General features: G+C 41.1%; 1 protein-coding gene and 1 long non-coding RNA gene across 18 annotated transcripts in view; one reads left to right on the top strand and one right to left on the bottom strand.

The window, feature by feature from the left end:
• rbfox3a (RNA binding fox-1 homolog 3a) overlaps window positions 1–17,618 on the top strand; it is a 976,802-nt gene that overhangs the window by 932,068 nt on the left and 27,116 nt on the right. For all 15 annotated transcript variants that reach the window (XM_039740610.1, XM_039740613.1, XM_039740614.1 and 12 more), the window contains 3 exons: window positions 10,095–10,230; window positions 10,647–10,686; window positions 12,601–12,668. In XM_039740610.1, coding sequence (XP_039596544.1) covers window positions 10,095–10,230; window positions 10,647–10,686; window positions 12,601–12,668 — 244 coding nt within the window. The remainder of the gene's footprint in view (window positions 1–10,094; window positions 10,231–10,646; window positions 10,687–12,600; window positions 12,669–17,618) is intronic.
• Window positions 1–17,618, bottom strand: part of LOC120518054 — a 59,426-nt gene that overhangs the window by 27,123 nt on the left and 14,685 nt on the right. The gene's annotated exons all lie outside the window — the stretch shown is intronic.

Below are 17,618 nucleotides of genomic sequence, written 5' to 3'. Positions count from 1 at the left end.
TAACCCTAAGATCCATGCAGAGAGCCCTGCATGTCTTTAATCAGTCACAAACGTTCTGATTTCATTTGAAGGAGTGCTGAGCACATCTCTGCACTTTTAACTGCTTTCCTTTCTGCTCATTAGACTAAAATCTGCTCAGGCCGGGACAGCTTTACTGCGAACCTCTAAATAATCGAGTGTGACAGAAAGCACTCATTTATCATTTTTATTTGACCACCCCCCCAAAACCACCTCCTCACGTACGCATACACATTTTCCGCCGTTGCATCAAATCAGGCCTAATGCAGTCCGGCACTTCAGCTTGCTGCCTCAAGAGCTCGGCTCTATGATTTATTGGACACTAATCTTTCAAGTTGCCTTAACACGGCGCTAAAGTTTGCCAAGCCTAAACGGCGCCATATGTTTCTCCAGTCCCCAGAGAAAGAAAGAGAGAGAGAGGCGGCTACAGAGTGAAATATATACACCTATATACAGTATCTATACTGGGGGGTAAAGGAAAGAGAGACTAATAATAAAGGTTCCTGTTTCCGGCCCCCAATTCCTTGGTGGCTTGTCCACGGATTTATTCTGGAATAATTATGGCTGGAATTTAATATACTTTGGGTAGGAATAAAACGGGATGTAAAGGCGATTAATCACTGTTTATCAGTCCCTGTTTCTGTGTGGGAGATCAGCGAAATTGGGCGCCATAAATCGTGGTGTGGTGACAGCACACTCCGTCTCCATTCATCCTGGTGCTACAGGTTTATTGTCCTCAAATCCCATTCAGGGGATGACAGATGAGGCCGGGAGGCTGCCTGCTTTTAACCTCTTCTAGGAAAAACTGGTCTGCTTTTATTTTATTTTGCTTCTTTTTTTTTCCTACTCATTTCTCCCGCCTTCTCTTTTATTGAATCTCTCCTGCTTTCTTTAGTATTGACATGTATCAGACCTGAAATGGCAGTAAGAGGCTAAATCTTTTCAGATCATCAGACCGGGGCAATAATGTGCCATAATCAAACTTTGGGTCCAGTATGACACCTCTGGCATCTACTCCATGTCAGAAAGCAAGCCTACTGACTGCCCCAGAGGCTGATGGGATGTGTGTAACCGTCGTGCTTCACAAATCAAATCTTTCACTTGGTGAACCTGCTACTGAGTCTCAGGCTGCAGTGGATGGCAGGAAGAAAGCCTCAGCAGACCAAGTTATGCAATGGGGGAATTGAATGTTCCCCGCAGGCTAGAAGGAAGCAACCTCAAAACTATGTCATCAATGACACCGGCACCTGGGAGCCGATCCTTATGTCGCTGTTGCTCACAGTTTCCTTTGTTCATTTCTGACTAACTGTGGTGGATGAGTGTCTGCCTATCAGCTCATGCAGTGCCGACTCCACACAAAGTCTGACTTCTGTAGATTACATAGAGAATAATATATGAGAGCATCTGTACAATATGCTGTCAGTCATGGCTTGTGGGGATCTTCAACTCTTGATGAAAGGCAAGGAGGACTAATGTGAAAGTGAATTACTCTGTAGACCCTGTTTAGAAAGGCTCTATAAAAACAGGCATAGATCAAATAAAGACCTTAGCCAAGCTCTCTAGGAAAGGCACTACATTAAACAACGATTGAGGTCAATTACTTTGTGAGCCAAAAGCAAGGACAGAGAAACAAGCAGTATTTCACAAAGATGCATGTAATCCACATGAGTTCATTCTTGTATAGTTCTCTTCACGCAATACAGAAGTACTGTACAGTGCTCACACAGTTCCACGGCTATATTATGGTGACTAGAACATACCAAAACTTCACAATTGTTACATTATGAATGTAAATATTCATAACATAAAAGATTAATAAAGGCCAACAGAGAAGAAAAAAACTAATATTACAGTAGACAAAAAAAAGACATACAAGTGTGGGGTGGGGTGTCCCATATTCACTCATAACCGGTAAAGTCAATGTTCTGATGTCCTAGGCCAACAGGTCCACATCTGCATCTTCTGGGAAGTACAATTATTTTACATCTCACTGTTCGAGGTAGCTTACAAAATTAGAATCAGTCGCAGAGGTTTATATATATATATATATATATATATTGTATATACTGTAATGTGTTTTGTTTTTTTTAACTGTTAAAACACTGTGAGGCAGAACTGGGAATTGAACGAACAACCTTAAAGCCCAATGCCTTAACCACTACAACATACTGCCTGCTGGCCTCCTGTGTGACACGCAGGGACACTCACAACTCGAACTGAACATGTGCAAGTCCACAACTTAATGAACAAATAAATTGAGCCAATTATATAGGTGGAGATTACCTTAGCAGCCTCAGGTGTAAGGCAGGAATAAATCCTGGATGGGGTGCCAATGTGTGTTAGGGGGCACACATGCACACTCAATCATACGTCACAGTTAGCTAATTTGGAGTCATGGCTTAACTAAACCTGCATATTGTTTGGAACAGAAGGCATTAATTATATAAGGAGTGAGAGATATACAGTACAGTGAATTCCAGAAGTCTTTGGACCCTTCACCTTCGTCACATTTTCTTATGTTGAGGCCTTATGCTAAAGTCATTTAAATTCCATTTTTGCCCTCATCAAGCAACACTCAATACCCTAGAATGACAAATTGAAAACAGGATTTTAGACATTTTTTAAATGTTTTTAAGAATAAAAAACTGAAATACCCCAATGGCACAAGACCCTTTCCTCATTTATTTTTGAAGCACCTTTGACACAGATGACAGCCTGGAGTCTTCTTGGGTCTGACGTGCCAAGCTTTACACATCTGGATTTGGGAGTTTTCTGTTATTCTTCTCATCAGATCCTCTCAATCTCTGTCAGGGTGGATGGAGACCATCAGTGGACAGCTATTGTCAGGTCTCTCCAGAATTGTTTGATGGGGTTCAGGTCTGAGCTCTTACTGGGCCATGCAAGGGTATTCCCAGAGTTGTCCCCAAGTCACCCGTGTTGCCTTTGCTTTGTGTCCTGCTGCAAGGTGAACCTTCTGCCTGGTCCGAGTTCCAGAGTGCTCTGGTGCAGGTTTTTATTAAGGATCTCTCTCTGTAATTTGCTCCATTCAGCTTGCCCTCGACCCTGACTAGTCTCCCAGTCCCTGATGCTGCCACCACTATGTTTCACTGTTGGAATGGCATTGCACAGGTGTGTCTGGTTTCTTCCAAGTATGGCTTGAATTTTCACAGTCTGAGAGTCCTTTATATGCCTTTTTGCAAGCTCTAAGCAGACTTCCATCTGTCTCTTACTGAGGAGAGGCTTCTGTCTGGACACTCTGTCATAAGGCCCAGATCGATGGAGTTTTGCAGTGATGGTTGTCTTTCTAGGAGTTTCTCCCATCTTCACACAGGTTGCTTGGAGCTCAACCACAGAGACCGTTGTGTTCTTGGTCACATCTTTTTTTTTCCCCTCATGATTGCTCAGTTTGGTGGGTCAGCCAGCTCTAGGAAGAGTTGTGGTTGATCCAAAGGTATTCTGCTTAATTATGGAGGCCAATGTACTCTTGGGAACCTGAATGCTGAAGGAACTTTTTGTAGCTTACCCCAGCCCTGTGTCTTGACACAATACTGTCTCCAAGCTCTGTAAGCAATTACTTTGACTTCCTGGCTTGGTCATTGCACAGACAGACGTGTGTCTTTCCTAATCAGTCCAATCTCAGTGATGAACAACAGAACCAAATCTTACGTAAGTGTTATAGCAAAGGGTCTGTGCACTTGTATCAATGTGATATTTCAGTCGATTTTTTTCCTCCCTCAAATGTGAAAAAAAATTTTAAAAGGTGTTCTCATCTTGTCATTCTAGGGTATTGTATGTAGCTTAATGTGGGGGAAAAAATGATTTTATTGACTTTAGCATAATGCTACAAAATATGAAAAAAATGAAGGAGTCTAAATACTTCATGAAGATGCTATAGGTGACTAGCTTCATTAAAAACTCTCCTTTGTAGCTCTCACAATGGCAAGTGCTACATTGTGGAGCCAAAAGTAAACTTATATGAGACAACATACTGAATACATTGATATTAAAGGTATTATAATGGTTTCCTTATAATGTAATGCTAAACATTATGAACAGAGCTCCGTGCAGTCAAACACCAATTTATCATTGGGACCTGCTTTGTGAAAAGTGTTTGAGAAAACAGTGGTGTGAAGTGTAATCATTCACCTGAAACGCACTCCATGACCAACTGCTGCTTTGTCATGTCATTTTAGGCAACGTTCTGTGAAAATGTTCTCTTTTTAAATTCTGAATTTCTTCCCAAAGTTTTCTTTAAGTTTCTTGTCATGTGTACATAACGTGTCATTTTCTGACCCACTCAATCCATTTCAAGGTCGGGGGCAGGCAGAGCCTGTCCTAACCCACTAGGCACAGGGCAGGAAACAACCCAGGCCAGTCCATGACAGGGCCCACTTACACACAGGCCCTCACCCCGGACCAGTTTGGAGCTAACAGACAAATGAGCAGGAAAAACTGGAGTACCCAGAGAAAAAAAATACACAGATATGGGGAAAACATGGCTTCCCATTGCAAGACCGGGCCACCTAACGTGTGCACAGTACAGTGACAGTTTTACCTGCATGATTCCCTCAGATTAGTAACGGTAACACAATGTCAAAAGAAGTAAAAAAAGTATACAATAAATAAATAAAACATCAGACACTGAATGCACCGTGTATTTATACAATATATACACGTAAGAGTGGCAGCTGAGTCACCTCATGACTGGTGGATATAACCAGTGAAGAAAATTTCTTTGTACAGCACATCGTGGCCATATTTTGTATGAAAGGTGCCACATAAAACATTGATAGAAAAGGCAACACAATCAATGCACTAACAGACTTGCACCTTTCTGGTTAAATTTTCTTTTATTTGCCTGGCTAAGTTTTTTATTATGCCATGTTATAAAATACTCACAAACTTATTATTTTATATAATGTCCTTTGTGGTGAACAATATTACACATACATTTTTATTTTTACAAGAACACCACATGCAGATTAAGTGACAGACATGGTTTTAGGATGAGCTGGAGATTGAACTGGCAGCGGTGGTACACAGTCCAACACCATAACATTTAGGGCACTCTGCCCTGAGTTGGAACCAAACTACTACTTCTGACTAAACTGCCAGTTGGTGGCCAGTCAGCATGTACTAATTTGATTATTGTTTAATTGTTCGATCAGTGAAAGACCCTGAAGGGTCAATTAACATATAATAGTCACCTAGTGCAGTAGGCACCAAGCAGGGCAACATCTCCAAAAGGCATCCAAGCCCTTGCAGCTGGAGAGCAATCAAGAAATGCACTGACTAGTGATGGAGTCGGGCAAGCAGCAAATTCTAATTACCAGTGATATTCAGGCCCACAGATCTTCTAATTGTTGGAGGACAAATCATGGGGATAATTAAGCAGCCATCCCATGATGGGATTCAGCTTGCTTTCAGCTTCCCCAAAGCTCGGATTGAGTGAAACTAAAAGAAATGAATCCAATAATGGGTGTAGAAGCAGACAATTTAAAGAATACAGTAAAAAGAAGCCACCGTGATTTAATAAAGCTATGAATGGAATACAAAAGGAGTTACCAAAGTGCCAAAAAAGAGAGGAGGCAGAAGTGAGCTGTCCATCTGTACTAGAGCGGCAGTCCAGACTTTCATTTGCAGAGTGCCTGTCACAAATCACTTAACACTTCAATCAGTTGGCTTTCAATTTATATAGTTCCTTTCACTAACAACAAACAACTAGTTGCCTCAAATGAGAAAAACAAAATGAGAAATAACAAAAGAAACCGTGTATCTGTTCTAAGGCTATAGTTGAAACCTTAAATTCCTTAGATGGCAAAGATGATCACGTCTCACTTTAAGGTCAATCTCTTCAACTTCATTTTCTATTTTGCCCTTCACTGTGAAAATCAAAGCAGTTACCACATATGAGAAAAAGATGAGGGTTAACGGAAGGCGAGCTGTCCGTTTTATCCTAAAGCTGCAGGTCAGACCTTTATGTATGTACTGTAGTTTACATAGGTCATTATGGACATGACCACAAAGCATGTCAAAATCAATGAATTCATCAGCATTCAATTTATTTAGTGAATGCCACATTCATTAGAATAAGGAGAGGTGAGGCTTGGGGTCGGTCATGCTCAAGTTTATGCTGGGCACTACATTGTGCGTCTTACACTGTACAGTATGTCTCTGTTTAGGCCCAATCCCTTTGCCTGTTACAGGGTATCCAGAAACACGTGCACATGCGTATATCACGCTTACCTGTCAGAGGACTATAGTGCCTTTCATACTCCGTTTCAATAAACCGTCAATGTGTTATCTTATACAAGCACCTCTACTATTGAACAGAACCACAGCAATAGAAAGTGTTATGGGTGCAAATTGGGAATTAAACCCAGACTGGGTGCCAGTAAAGAAACAATTTTAAAGTCCATTAGCTAATCCATACTTCCATTTGAGTAGTACTTTCTTGTGAGGAACTGCCATTAAAAAGTTCACAAACCCATAAGTCCATACAGGGTAATCTTGCCATTGTTGTTTATTTTACTATATATGGCCCCTTTCATAATGAAAGCAATGTTAATCACTAACAATACTTGTGTACCAGTAACAATATGGGGAGACATGGGATTACATCAGATGGCTGTAGTCAAGTGGCCACATGAACCTCAACAAAGGCCCAGGTAGACACGTTCAGTAATGTCACATGGGCTTCTTGGCTCCCGTCCCTCGCTTTGCAAATTTATTTTTTCTCCCCACTGTGAATCAGACCACTCATCCTTCATGTGGAGTCAAGACCCGCCATAGCACCACTGCCCTTGGTGGTGAGTGAGACAGCGTTTGGCTCTCAATGGCATGTACATGAAAAGCAATTTTAACTACTTGATGTTGACCTTTTAAATATTTTTTTTAAAAGGTAGACTTTGCCTGAAAGTGGAAGTTTGTGCCATTTTGATTCCTGTCACCCAAAGGTGCGCTGCGGCCTCAAGCACAGGCTGGCCACTTGGACTTTATCTACTGAATAAAATACTCTGCCATGTTCCCTGTGTCTTCCTGTAGTTTAGAGCTGATAAATTCTTGTTATGAAATATTCTGGAAAATAAATAAGTGCGCTTTCCTCTCTGAACTGAGCGCACTGGTTATCATAGTTATCATAGTCATTAGGCACTCCTGCCGTGAGATGAACGCACTGGGAGAGAACAGAATGAGCGTTCATTGGTGGATTGTTGACAGTTGCCATTGCTGATGTTCCATCACTGCAGTTTAGATGAATAGAGCAGGTCAAAACGCAGCTTTCCTGCATGGATGGGTGCTTAATCATTTCCAGTGTGTCACCTTGCAGCAGAGACAAATTGCTCATTAATGGAATGTTTTGTTCATTCAAAGAATTTACTGTTCTCTGCTCTAGCTCCCCTGGTGTTCTGGCACAGGGAACGTTCGAGAAACAATAAATAGTCACTCTGGAGAATGTGGCAACTGCAAAAATAAAAAAAGCATCCACTCTTCAGGACTGTTCATTAGAGTTCTTCACAGAATCTCGTCCAGCCCTGCTGGTGACATCTCAACTTAGAGTCTAACAAAAGGCATCCTGGGCCTCCATCCATGGTGGTAGTGAGCAGCGGTATTGCCTTGCATCTCTTGTCCCACTCATTAGTCAAATAGATTTTGCTGATCTTCATTCCATGGTCCAAAGACAATTTATATTTCAGGCCTGGGTGAGAGCAAGTTTGACTAACAACACACAGATGCCTGAACTTGTATCCACTGACCTCATGTCCGCACAACACTGGCTAGTAGGTATTGGAAATGAAGGACAAATGGCCTAGCTTGGAGTCAGTGCTTGGTTCACTGATGCCTTCTTGATAGGCCTTACATGTTCTCCCTGCCTGAGTCCTCTGGGGATAACCGTATATCGACATGCTCTTACTGTAAAATGTCTGTGAGAACACTGCTGTTTTATCTTAGTAGAGTAATATATTGTTCTACTTTCCCCTTTGTATTATTAATGTGTAGCCTTTGTCAGAATGCCTAATCTCACAGACTTACCACTGTTTATAAGGTATTATAATATATAACTTCTCCCCTCCTTCCCTTTTATATCTAGAACCTCAGGCAATTAGGTATAGTAAAAAGACAAGCAGGGGTTAAGTTACACATAAAATAATGTATTATTGATAATATTCATAAATAATAACAATATGCAAAGTACATTTGAATATTGGCAACCGTACAACCTGATTAAATGGTGATGTGTAGTTCAGGCGGCACACAGACTTTGTTACTTAAAATGTCTCGAGTTATGGCATCATTTGTAGTCAGCTCACCACATGTCTGTTCAATATGGCTGCCGAGCTGTGCTCTTCATTGTGTTGTCCTTTCCTTCATCAGATGTTAGTAAGAGTGATGATACTTCATCATCAGAGGTTAGTAAGAGAGAGAGTGTGAGGTTAAGCAAGTAAATTTATAGATGTTCTGTCCAACCCCTAGAGCCAATAGGGTGTCATAGTACTTAAAGGCCTCTGAGACAAGCCAATTCCAAACAGCCATACCTCAGACCAATGGGGGAAATAGAACATCTTAACACCTGCCACCCCCCCACCAAGACCACTTGCTGAGCTAAAGTTTGCCAGTTAGGCAACCTGGCTTTTGTGGGGAATGAGAGAGAGAGACTCTAGCAGAGAAACATTTGTCTCGAGCACTTCCCCCAGCTCTGTCGTAAAATTCAAAGAGACTCAGTCGCAAAGGGGGTGGGATTGGGGTAGACATGAATGTGTCTCACTAAAGTAATACTAAATTACATTGCTTTGCCTAAATTACAAATAAAGACATACAAAATATTTATCAAGTTATATGCAAAATCTCACATCACAACAACTACATTGACCCCCCACCCCCCGTATTTATAAAGTTTACAACTGCCATCGTCACTCAGAGGTTTCACAATTTCAAAGATAGAATTGTATGGACTCCATGTTTTTTGGAATGATTGCTCTAACATGTTTTATATTAAACAAGAATAGCGTACAAAAGGCTGCTTCTAGACTCATGGCAATGCCAATCATGATGATCACATGTCCCTGTGTGCCCTGAATTTGCCTCCTCCTCCAAATGCCTATTGTCTCAAATCATGGGCACCCTATCATTTGCCTCTGGTCATGTTCTTCACCTTATGCCCCTGGCCACAGCCACCACTTTCATGTACCCAACTACTCCAATTATCTTTCAGATATCCAAATTTCAGCATGATGGTGCAGCCACTAATTGTTTGTGTGATCACAATGTTAGGTGAAGTTTGGACTATTAATGGAAGTATATTGCACCAATTTAGACATAATCCCTTCATCAACACTACTGCTGATGAGGAGATTACTGGCAGCACTGTGACCTTCTGAGGTTTCCATTCATGTAAACAGTTGTAAAGTTTGGAAACGTGTTGCCCTAATTAATGTGCTGTGGCCTTAGTTAGGAGATAATAGATGAAGAAGTGCACCTCCATTTGAAACGGGGGTAATTGAGATGGCCTCTGTCCAAGGTCACCAATCTGAGCCCAGGCCCGACACCCATCAGACAGCATGAGAAGCTATGGCCTGCCTCTCTGGCCACTGAGTGCTTTACTCTCCATGCTAAATATACTGATGTGTAAATTGAAGTGGTTCCTGACAAATTTTATTAAGTACACATCGTGTGGAAAAGGAATAGCTGAAGACTTATGGAAATGAAGGAGCGCAGGCGGATTTGGAAAGCAGTGAGATGGGCCACATAAATCTCTTCTAGACCCACAGGAGACAGCTTTATGTTGTGGGGGAAGGGATGAAATATATTATTGGGTTTTGCATAAAATGCTTTTGAATCTGCGTTATTGCTATCCAGTGTGTTCTTTGCAAATGGACTGAGGAACTGTGGTGCAAGTTTATTATCACGTCAAGTGACTACTTCTCTGAAAAGCACATGCAAGTGTTAAAGCCAGTATCTAAGCTGCCCAGTCCATGCCCATTTTTGTGGTGTGGTGTTCGTCAGGAATATCAGTTGCATGTTCTGTATGTCCAGTGCTTCATTTATTTTCTCTCTGTTTTCCTCTCTCATTCTTTCAGTAACTGGTTTCCCCTACCCGGCCACAGCAGGGGCAACACTCGCATACAGGGGCGCACATTTGAGAGGCCGGGGGCGTGCTGTGTACAACACATTCCGTGCTGCGCCCCCTCCACCACCCATCCCCACCTACGGAGCGTGAGTATCAGCTTTGTTGTTTCACTTGTGGTCACGGTCGGTCAACCCAAGGTTTGTGTGTTTCATGTCCAAGTGTTTAGCGCCCTTAGTGCTGCCTGAGCAGTGGATGTTGTGATCTTTTAAAAGGCTGCTGTTTAGGGAATGGGCAGTCTTGTTGTAGTGGCAAACATCCACAGCCAAATGGGAGATAAAAGAGAATGTGATAGAGCTTGTGAAATGGAAAGTACAAATCAGCTTGGAATGCATGTGATCAGGTTGACCAGCAAGTATGCTTGGCGATGGACTAGCACTCTACGTGTTTGACAGGCTCCCCAATTAAATAAGCACAGTCCAGGTAGGATGCAGAGAGTATTCCACATATAATATGTGTAATTTAATGCCTTTTTTTGTATTATTTTTGGTTTTTTTAATGACAGAGTTGTCTATCAAGATGGATTTTATGGTGCAGAAATTTACGTAAGTACTGCCTTTGCTATGATTCTTTTTAAGCCTTGAGAGATAAGTACCCCACTTCTTCTGTAGCTATTCCCAGTTTTTCTTTTACTAGACTTCTCCAATAGACGTTTTGCCATTTATAGCCAGATGCCTTTCCTGGTAAGAAATAAATGCACTGCTTGGGCTAAATACTCGCAGCATCCTTCCTGCCCGGTCCTTCTTTTACTCTGGCAAAATGACAAAGGTGACAAGGATCTGGCAACCCCTGAGCAAAAACGACGATTGCCACCTGCCCACCCCAGAAAAGTAACTTTTTTTTTTTTTCTCAAAATGACTTCGGTTTTTGACAGTCATTGCACAGAGATGTGCAGTAACTTGTAAGCATGTAGCTGCAGGCCACTTGGCCGTCTTGCACTAACTGAATGGGCAACATGTGAGTGGAAAACAACTGTTACATCTCCAGTGCCGGCCAGGTCTGCTGTAAATGGTCAGTGCAACATTGCCCTCACTGTCCCTTGAATTTTGAATAAACTTACAATGCAGTCAGCCATACAAAAGTGCTGAAGATGCAAACACCAGAAAGAAAAATGTCCCCATTGCACTTTATAAGTTAATTTCCAAGATTGCCTCCTGATGAAGACACCGTTTAGTCAGTGTTTCTCTCTCTTGCATGTCTTTCTTTTCTTGAGCTTTAACTCACACGCATTGACCCCACAGGAGTAATCTTCTTTTGGGTCAATATGACTTGTACCCTCTTGCTACTGTGTCAGTCCTGTTTACCATTTTGTCAGCATGTGTGACCCTCTGCAATGGGCACTCAGGCAGAATTCGGCAAGTCCAGTATGCTCAGGATGTGCATCTTCCCTTATTCTCCATGCATGACTTAATTGGTAAAACAGAGTCATCAGCATTCTTTCTGTTAACTCTTGAATGTTGCACGTGAGGAAACTGATGGAAGTTAAGGGGGGAAGTGGAAGTGTATTTAAGACAGATGCCAGGAAGCACTTCTTCACTAAAAAGGTCAATAGAAAGTGGAACAGGTAACAGATCATGTAGATGAAGTGGACTTTCATTCTCTAATTTCTTATTTTCATATAGATAGATAGATGTGATACGCACAACATAACATAGAAGTAAAATAAATGGCACTCTATAAAATAAAGAAATAGACTGATAGAGGAGAGTAGCTGCTGGTAATCTGGAGTGATTGCTTTGTACTCGAGTTGGCCGTGGTCACCACTGCTGCCATTCTCAGCTTTTCTCTCCAAGTTCAGGTCCAAGCTGAGCTTCTAGGCTGAGCTGAACAAGCCTGTGACCCCCCACTCCACCCCTCCAGCCTCACATGAGACACGCTGGTGTTTCTTCCAATCTCCACCCAAGTTTGTACCAGAAAGGGCTTTCAGTCAGCTCTTGATTAGTTAGAATGCTCAGAACTCTCTATGGCAGCCCTGTAACTTGTAACTGACTGAGGATTTAAAAAATTAAAAAGAAAATCAAATCTCTGCTGCTTCCTATGTGGTCAAGGTTGCTCATTTGTGTATGGCCAGATCATGTTCCAAATACTGCCTTGGAATTTTTTTTTTTTTGGAATAATCTTTATTAAAGCCATACATGGACAGTTTCGGCCAACAAAATGAAGCAGCAGAATTTTTTTCCCTCTTTTTTTGCATATCCTCCTTTGTTTTTGGCAGCTAAATTTAGGTGAATGTTACACTTATTTACCATTTCTGATTTGCATTAAAGGCTACCAAATGAAATACGATGATGAGACTGTCTGGCCAGATACCAGTGATGCCCATGCCCCCAAACCCTTACCCAAGTTTTTTGACTCTTTGCCTAATTTTTGTTATCTGAATTATTTAATAAGTTATGCATAAAACTGACAATAATATTAAATCCAAGATGTCTAAATCATTCCATTGTATGTCTTTTCAGGGTGGATACGCAGCCTACAGATATGCACAGCCAGCGGCCGCTGCTGCAGCTGCAGCTTACAGTGACAGGTAAGCAACTCCCAGGCAGCAACCAGCTGGAAAGTTCAACCCAGTTTTTAGACGTGTATCTCCGTTATATTACTTAGTCTGTAAAGTACATATAAATGGATGAATGTATGGACAGTATGTGTGTCTGCCGAAGCGTTCGGAGGCACTTTATAAACCAGACAAATACAGTATACGATGCCCCACCTAGATCAGGCTTTCTGGTGACTGTGTCACAATGTCAGTATCTCTGGCTGCGTGAGTATTTTTAAATTCTTGTTGCCATTTTACCATTTGTTTTTCTTTTTTGTTTAAGTTTTGATTTTTTGGTGTTGGATGTTTATTAAATTGACAAAAGTACCATACATGTTATGCAATATTAATATGCACACAACATGAGACAACACATAAGCCATGAGCCGGAGTCAAGTGTATCTTGCTTCTCAGATCTTTGTAAGAGTGAAGGGAGACTGTGCCAGTTTATAAAATTTTGATATACATTTTATATTAATTTAAGCAATACGGCATGAATTAGCTGGCAAATTAGATAGATAAACTATTTGCTTTTCTAACGCCAGAATTTAGGAGTTTAGTGTGGCTGTGACCTTGTTAATGTTTCAGATTTTGGACTTGGTTCCGTCTGTTTCATTCACTTGAGCTGACTGACTACATTGCGCTGAACTTGTCTGAATTTCAATCATGACTTGCTTTGTTTATCACAGAGGTTGCTTTACTTCTTCCAATCAATAATGTGACAATTATAACTACTACTAATTAGATATCTAGTAATTTAAAAGAGAACATATTTTCCAGTTTACTAGAAGAAGACAGTCCTGCCATGTGCCAAGTGCTGCCACGATAGGCGCCTGTCACCCTTTGATCTTGCAGTCTTCCAAGCTCAGAAAATGGATGAATGTGTTAGATTATCATGAAGAAGATGTGTTCTACAGAGACTTTTGCAATCATTTTGATTAAAAGCTAACCCAAACATTATCCAAAAATACTTAAATATAATACCTGTATCACTTTTCCTTCTTTTTGGCTGTGAACATTTCCTATGCAATCATAATAGCACGACTTCTCAGGTCTGTGTAATATTGGGAAAATGATTCTGTAGCCAGAGGAACATGGATTCCAAAATTACCTTGGGATTTGTTCATTTGTTGAATGCTTCGCATGCAGTGCAGAGCTTTTTTTTATGGACAGTGCATTGTATCTATAAAAAGGTGGGCACATCCTTTAATTTGTTTTAATTTATTTTATTTAAAATAAAATTCATCAAAAGCAAGGGTCAATTCTGTATTTACTTTCATAAAAAGGTATTATTTAAATGTATTTATCATTACTGTATTTGCAGATTATATTATGTAAAATCACTTACCTGTTACAATAATTATTAACGTAACATTTCACCAACGTCAACCCGGACCTGCTTACAGTCACGTAGGACAGGGTACTGTTTATCAACTTTGTGCGTTATGATGCTATTTAGCCAACAGAGGGCGCACATCAATTTCTCGAGACTTTTTTTTTTTTTTTTTTAACCCTACTTTCCTGTCACACTGTATTTTATTTTATTTTTTTTTTTTTTTTTGAGTTTGCCAGCCTCAGCTTATCTGTTTCTGGATAGGCCACCAGTCCATCACAATGTACAGTCATACATAAAACTCACCCACTCTGTATGCTTGCACCTTGCCAGTTTAGGCACATAAGAAAACCTATGTGAGCACACAGATGTCATTCTAGCCCAGGACGGAAGTCTGATCAATGAGCAGTTAGGCAGCAATGCCTCAGACCACAGTGGTCTATAATATATCAAATAAGATTATTACATTAAATTACCAAACCAACATAATCAGGCTGAGCATGGATAATAAAAGTAAAATCCCAAGAAATTATTTTGATATTGCAAGTTCTGGCATTTTAAGCAATGGACCTTCTAGTGCATCTCATTTTTTGGAGGTAGCTGTCAATTAAAATCATCCACTCCAGGGTATCTGCCAGTACAAATTACTGTCACCAAATTCAGTTGTATTAGCTCTTACTTGCCAGTAGTCTAGTGTGCTATCATAATTTCAATAGATGAAGGATTATGAAGAAGTGGACCTAAAGTAATGCGGTAAAGCGGGGTGTACACTTCCACTACAGTTTTTTTTGCCTTTTTTCCCCCAGATGATTGCATATGTGAGCAGAGCGTTGGTTCTGAGGGTAGGGATCTGCGCCGGCAGTCAGAAGGTTGCTGGTTCGAATCCTGTAAATGCCTGAAGCGACTCTATTCTGTTTGGCCCTTGAGCAAGGCCTTTAACCTGCAATTTCTCAATCCTGGGTATGACGTTACCCTGAATCAAGCTTTGCAAGCATGTCCTCCAACAGGGAACACTCAAGGGTGGGTGGCAGGATTGGCACTCCAGCCACTGGGAAGGGAAAAAAAAAAACTCACACTGTTCAGTGTGGTGCCGAGGTGTCACCTGTGGCACGGCTGCACTTGGGTCCCGACCTGGGGGTTTTGTCGTGTGGTGGGTTTTTCAACATGATGTAATCAGCACATGCTCTTAACATATGTGAACTTCAGAGTTTATCAGCTTGTGGCCATTACACGTCAAGCATAACATCCCCTGATTAATATTTCACACTTTGCATTAATTGCATAGTCAATTTATTTATTTCTCTTTAATTATTAATTAAATATATAATATGAACAATTCATATTTGATTTTGAATAGATAATTGAAATGGTAAATTATCATTAAATGTAATTGTTTTAATTAAATGATACAGTATTTGATAATACAGTTTGCTTTTTTAATGCAGCATTCAAAAACCCCACTTAATCCAGTTTTGGGGTATTGAGGGTTGTAGCCTATCCTTGGGGCACTGGGCATAGGACTGGACAGGTCACCAGTACAGTACAGTGTCCACTCACACTCGGACAGGGCCAGTTTAGAACTGATGACTAACCTACCAGCAGGATCTTTTGAATCCCCCAAGTCATTGTATAGTTTACAGGTTTTCAATGTATTTCTGTGAGCTTCTCCCCTGGTACTCTGCAGTGTAGTAAGAAAACAGAGGACATGAAGGTTAGGTTAACTGAATGACTCCTAACTGACCTGTGTGACGTGACATGACATGAACATGCGTTGTGACGGACTGAACTGGTTCATACCTTAACCCCAATAATGTCTGGATGAACTGAATAAGAGGGATCTACAGTGCATCCGGAAAGTATTCCCAGCGCATCACTTTCTCCACATTTTGTTAGGTTACAGCCTTATTCCAAAATGGATTAAATTCATTTTTCTCCTCAGAATTCTACACACAACACCCCATAATGACAACATGAAAAAAGTTTACTTGAGGTTTTTGCAAATTTATTAAAAATAAAAAAAATTGAGAAAGCACATGTACATAAGTATTCACAGCCTTTGTCATGAAGCTCCATATTGAGCTCAGGTGCATCCTGTTTCCCCTGATCATCCTTGAGATGTTTCTGCAGCTTCATCATCCGTAAGTGGAAGAAGTTTGAAACCACCAGGACTCTTCCTAGACCTGGTCGGCCATCTAAACTGAGTGATCGGGGGAGAAGAGCCTTAGTCAGGGAGGTGACCAAGAACCCGATGGTTACTCTGTCAGAGGTACTCTGTGGAGAGAGGAGAACCTTCCAGGAGGACAACCATCTCTGCAGCAATCCACCAATCAGACCTGTATAGTAGAGTGGCCAGACGGAAGCCACTCCTTAGTAAAAGGCACATGGCAGCCTGCCTGGAGTTTGCCATAAGGCACCTGAAGGACTCTCAGACCATGAGAAACAAAATTCTCTGGTCTGATGAGACAAAGTTAGAACTCTTTGGTGTGAATGCCAGGCGTCACGTTTGGAAGGAAACCAGTCACCGCTCATCACCAGGCCAATACCATCCCTACAGTGAAGCATGGTGGTGGCAGCATCATTCTGTGGGGATGGAACTGGTAGACTAGTCAGGATAAAGGGAAAGATGACTGCAGCAATGTACAGAGACATCCTGGATGAAAACCTGCTCCAGAACACTCTTGACCTCAGACTGGGGCGACGGTTCATCTTTCAGCAGGACAACGACCCTAAGCACACAGCCAAGATATCAAAGGAGTGGCTTCAGGACAACTCTGTGAATGTCCTTGAGTAGCGCCCAGACTTGAATCCAATTGAACATCTCTGAAGAGATCTTAAAATGGCTGTGCACCGACGCTTCCCATCCAACCTGATGGAGCTTGAGAGGTGCTGCAAAGTGGAATGGGCGAAACTGGCCAAGGATAGGTGTGCCAAGCTTGTGGCATCATATTCAAAAAGACTTGAGGCTGTAATTGCTGCCAAAGGTGCATCGACAAAGTATTGAGCAAAGGCTGTGAATACTTCTGGACATGTGATTTCTCATTTTTTTCATTTTTAATAAATTTGCAAAAACCTCAAGTAAACTTTCTTCACGTTGTCATTATGGGGTGTTGTGTGTAGAATTCTGAAGAAAAAAATGAATTTAATCCATTTTGGAATAAGGAGGTAACATAAAATGTGGAAAAAGTGATGTACTGTGAATACTTTCCGGATGGACTGTACAACAGTTAACGATTATTTTTAACGGAAAGGACTGAGAGGAGGAGTCAATAGCCTTTAACTTTATTTTGTTACAGTATACTCTCTCTCATTCTCTTGTATTACTATTATTTTTTGTTTATAGCCTCCATTTAGTGGTGCTCTGTAAATGGTGCTACAAAAGGTAAAAATTGATCTAGACATCTATCTATATAAATTTATTGACCCATTCATTCTCTTCACCCACTTATCTGGAGAACAGCTGTGGGGCAACTGTAGCCCATCCAAGCAATCTTTGGGTGCAAAATAAGAACAACTGGACAGGGTGCCAGTCCATCACTATTTATTATATCTTAATAATAATAACAATTAATGGTATTGTACAAAGCACTTTGAGCTGCAGTCAATGTATG

This window comes from Polypterus senegalus, chromosome 17, assembly GCF_016835505.1.
Source record: "Polypterus senegalus isolate Bchr_013 chromosome 17, ASM1683550v1, whole genome shotgun sequence".
Lineage (NCBI taxonomy): Eukaryota > Metazoa > Chordata > Cladistia > Polypteriformes > Polypteridae > Polypterus > Polypterus senegalus.
Note: the sequence above shows the minus strand (reverse complement) of the source record. Positions and strands in the feature narration are given on the sequence as shown.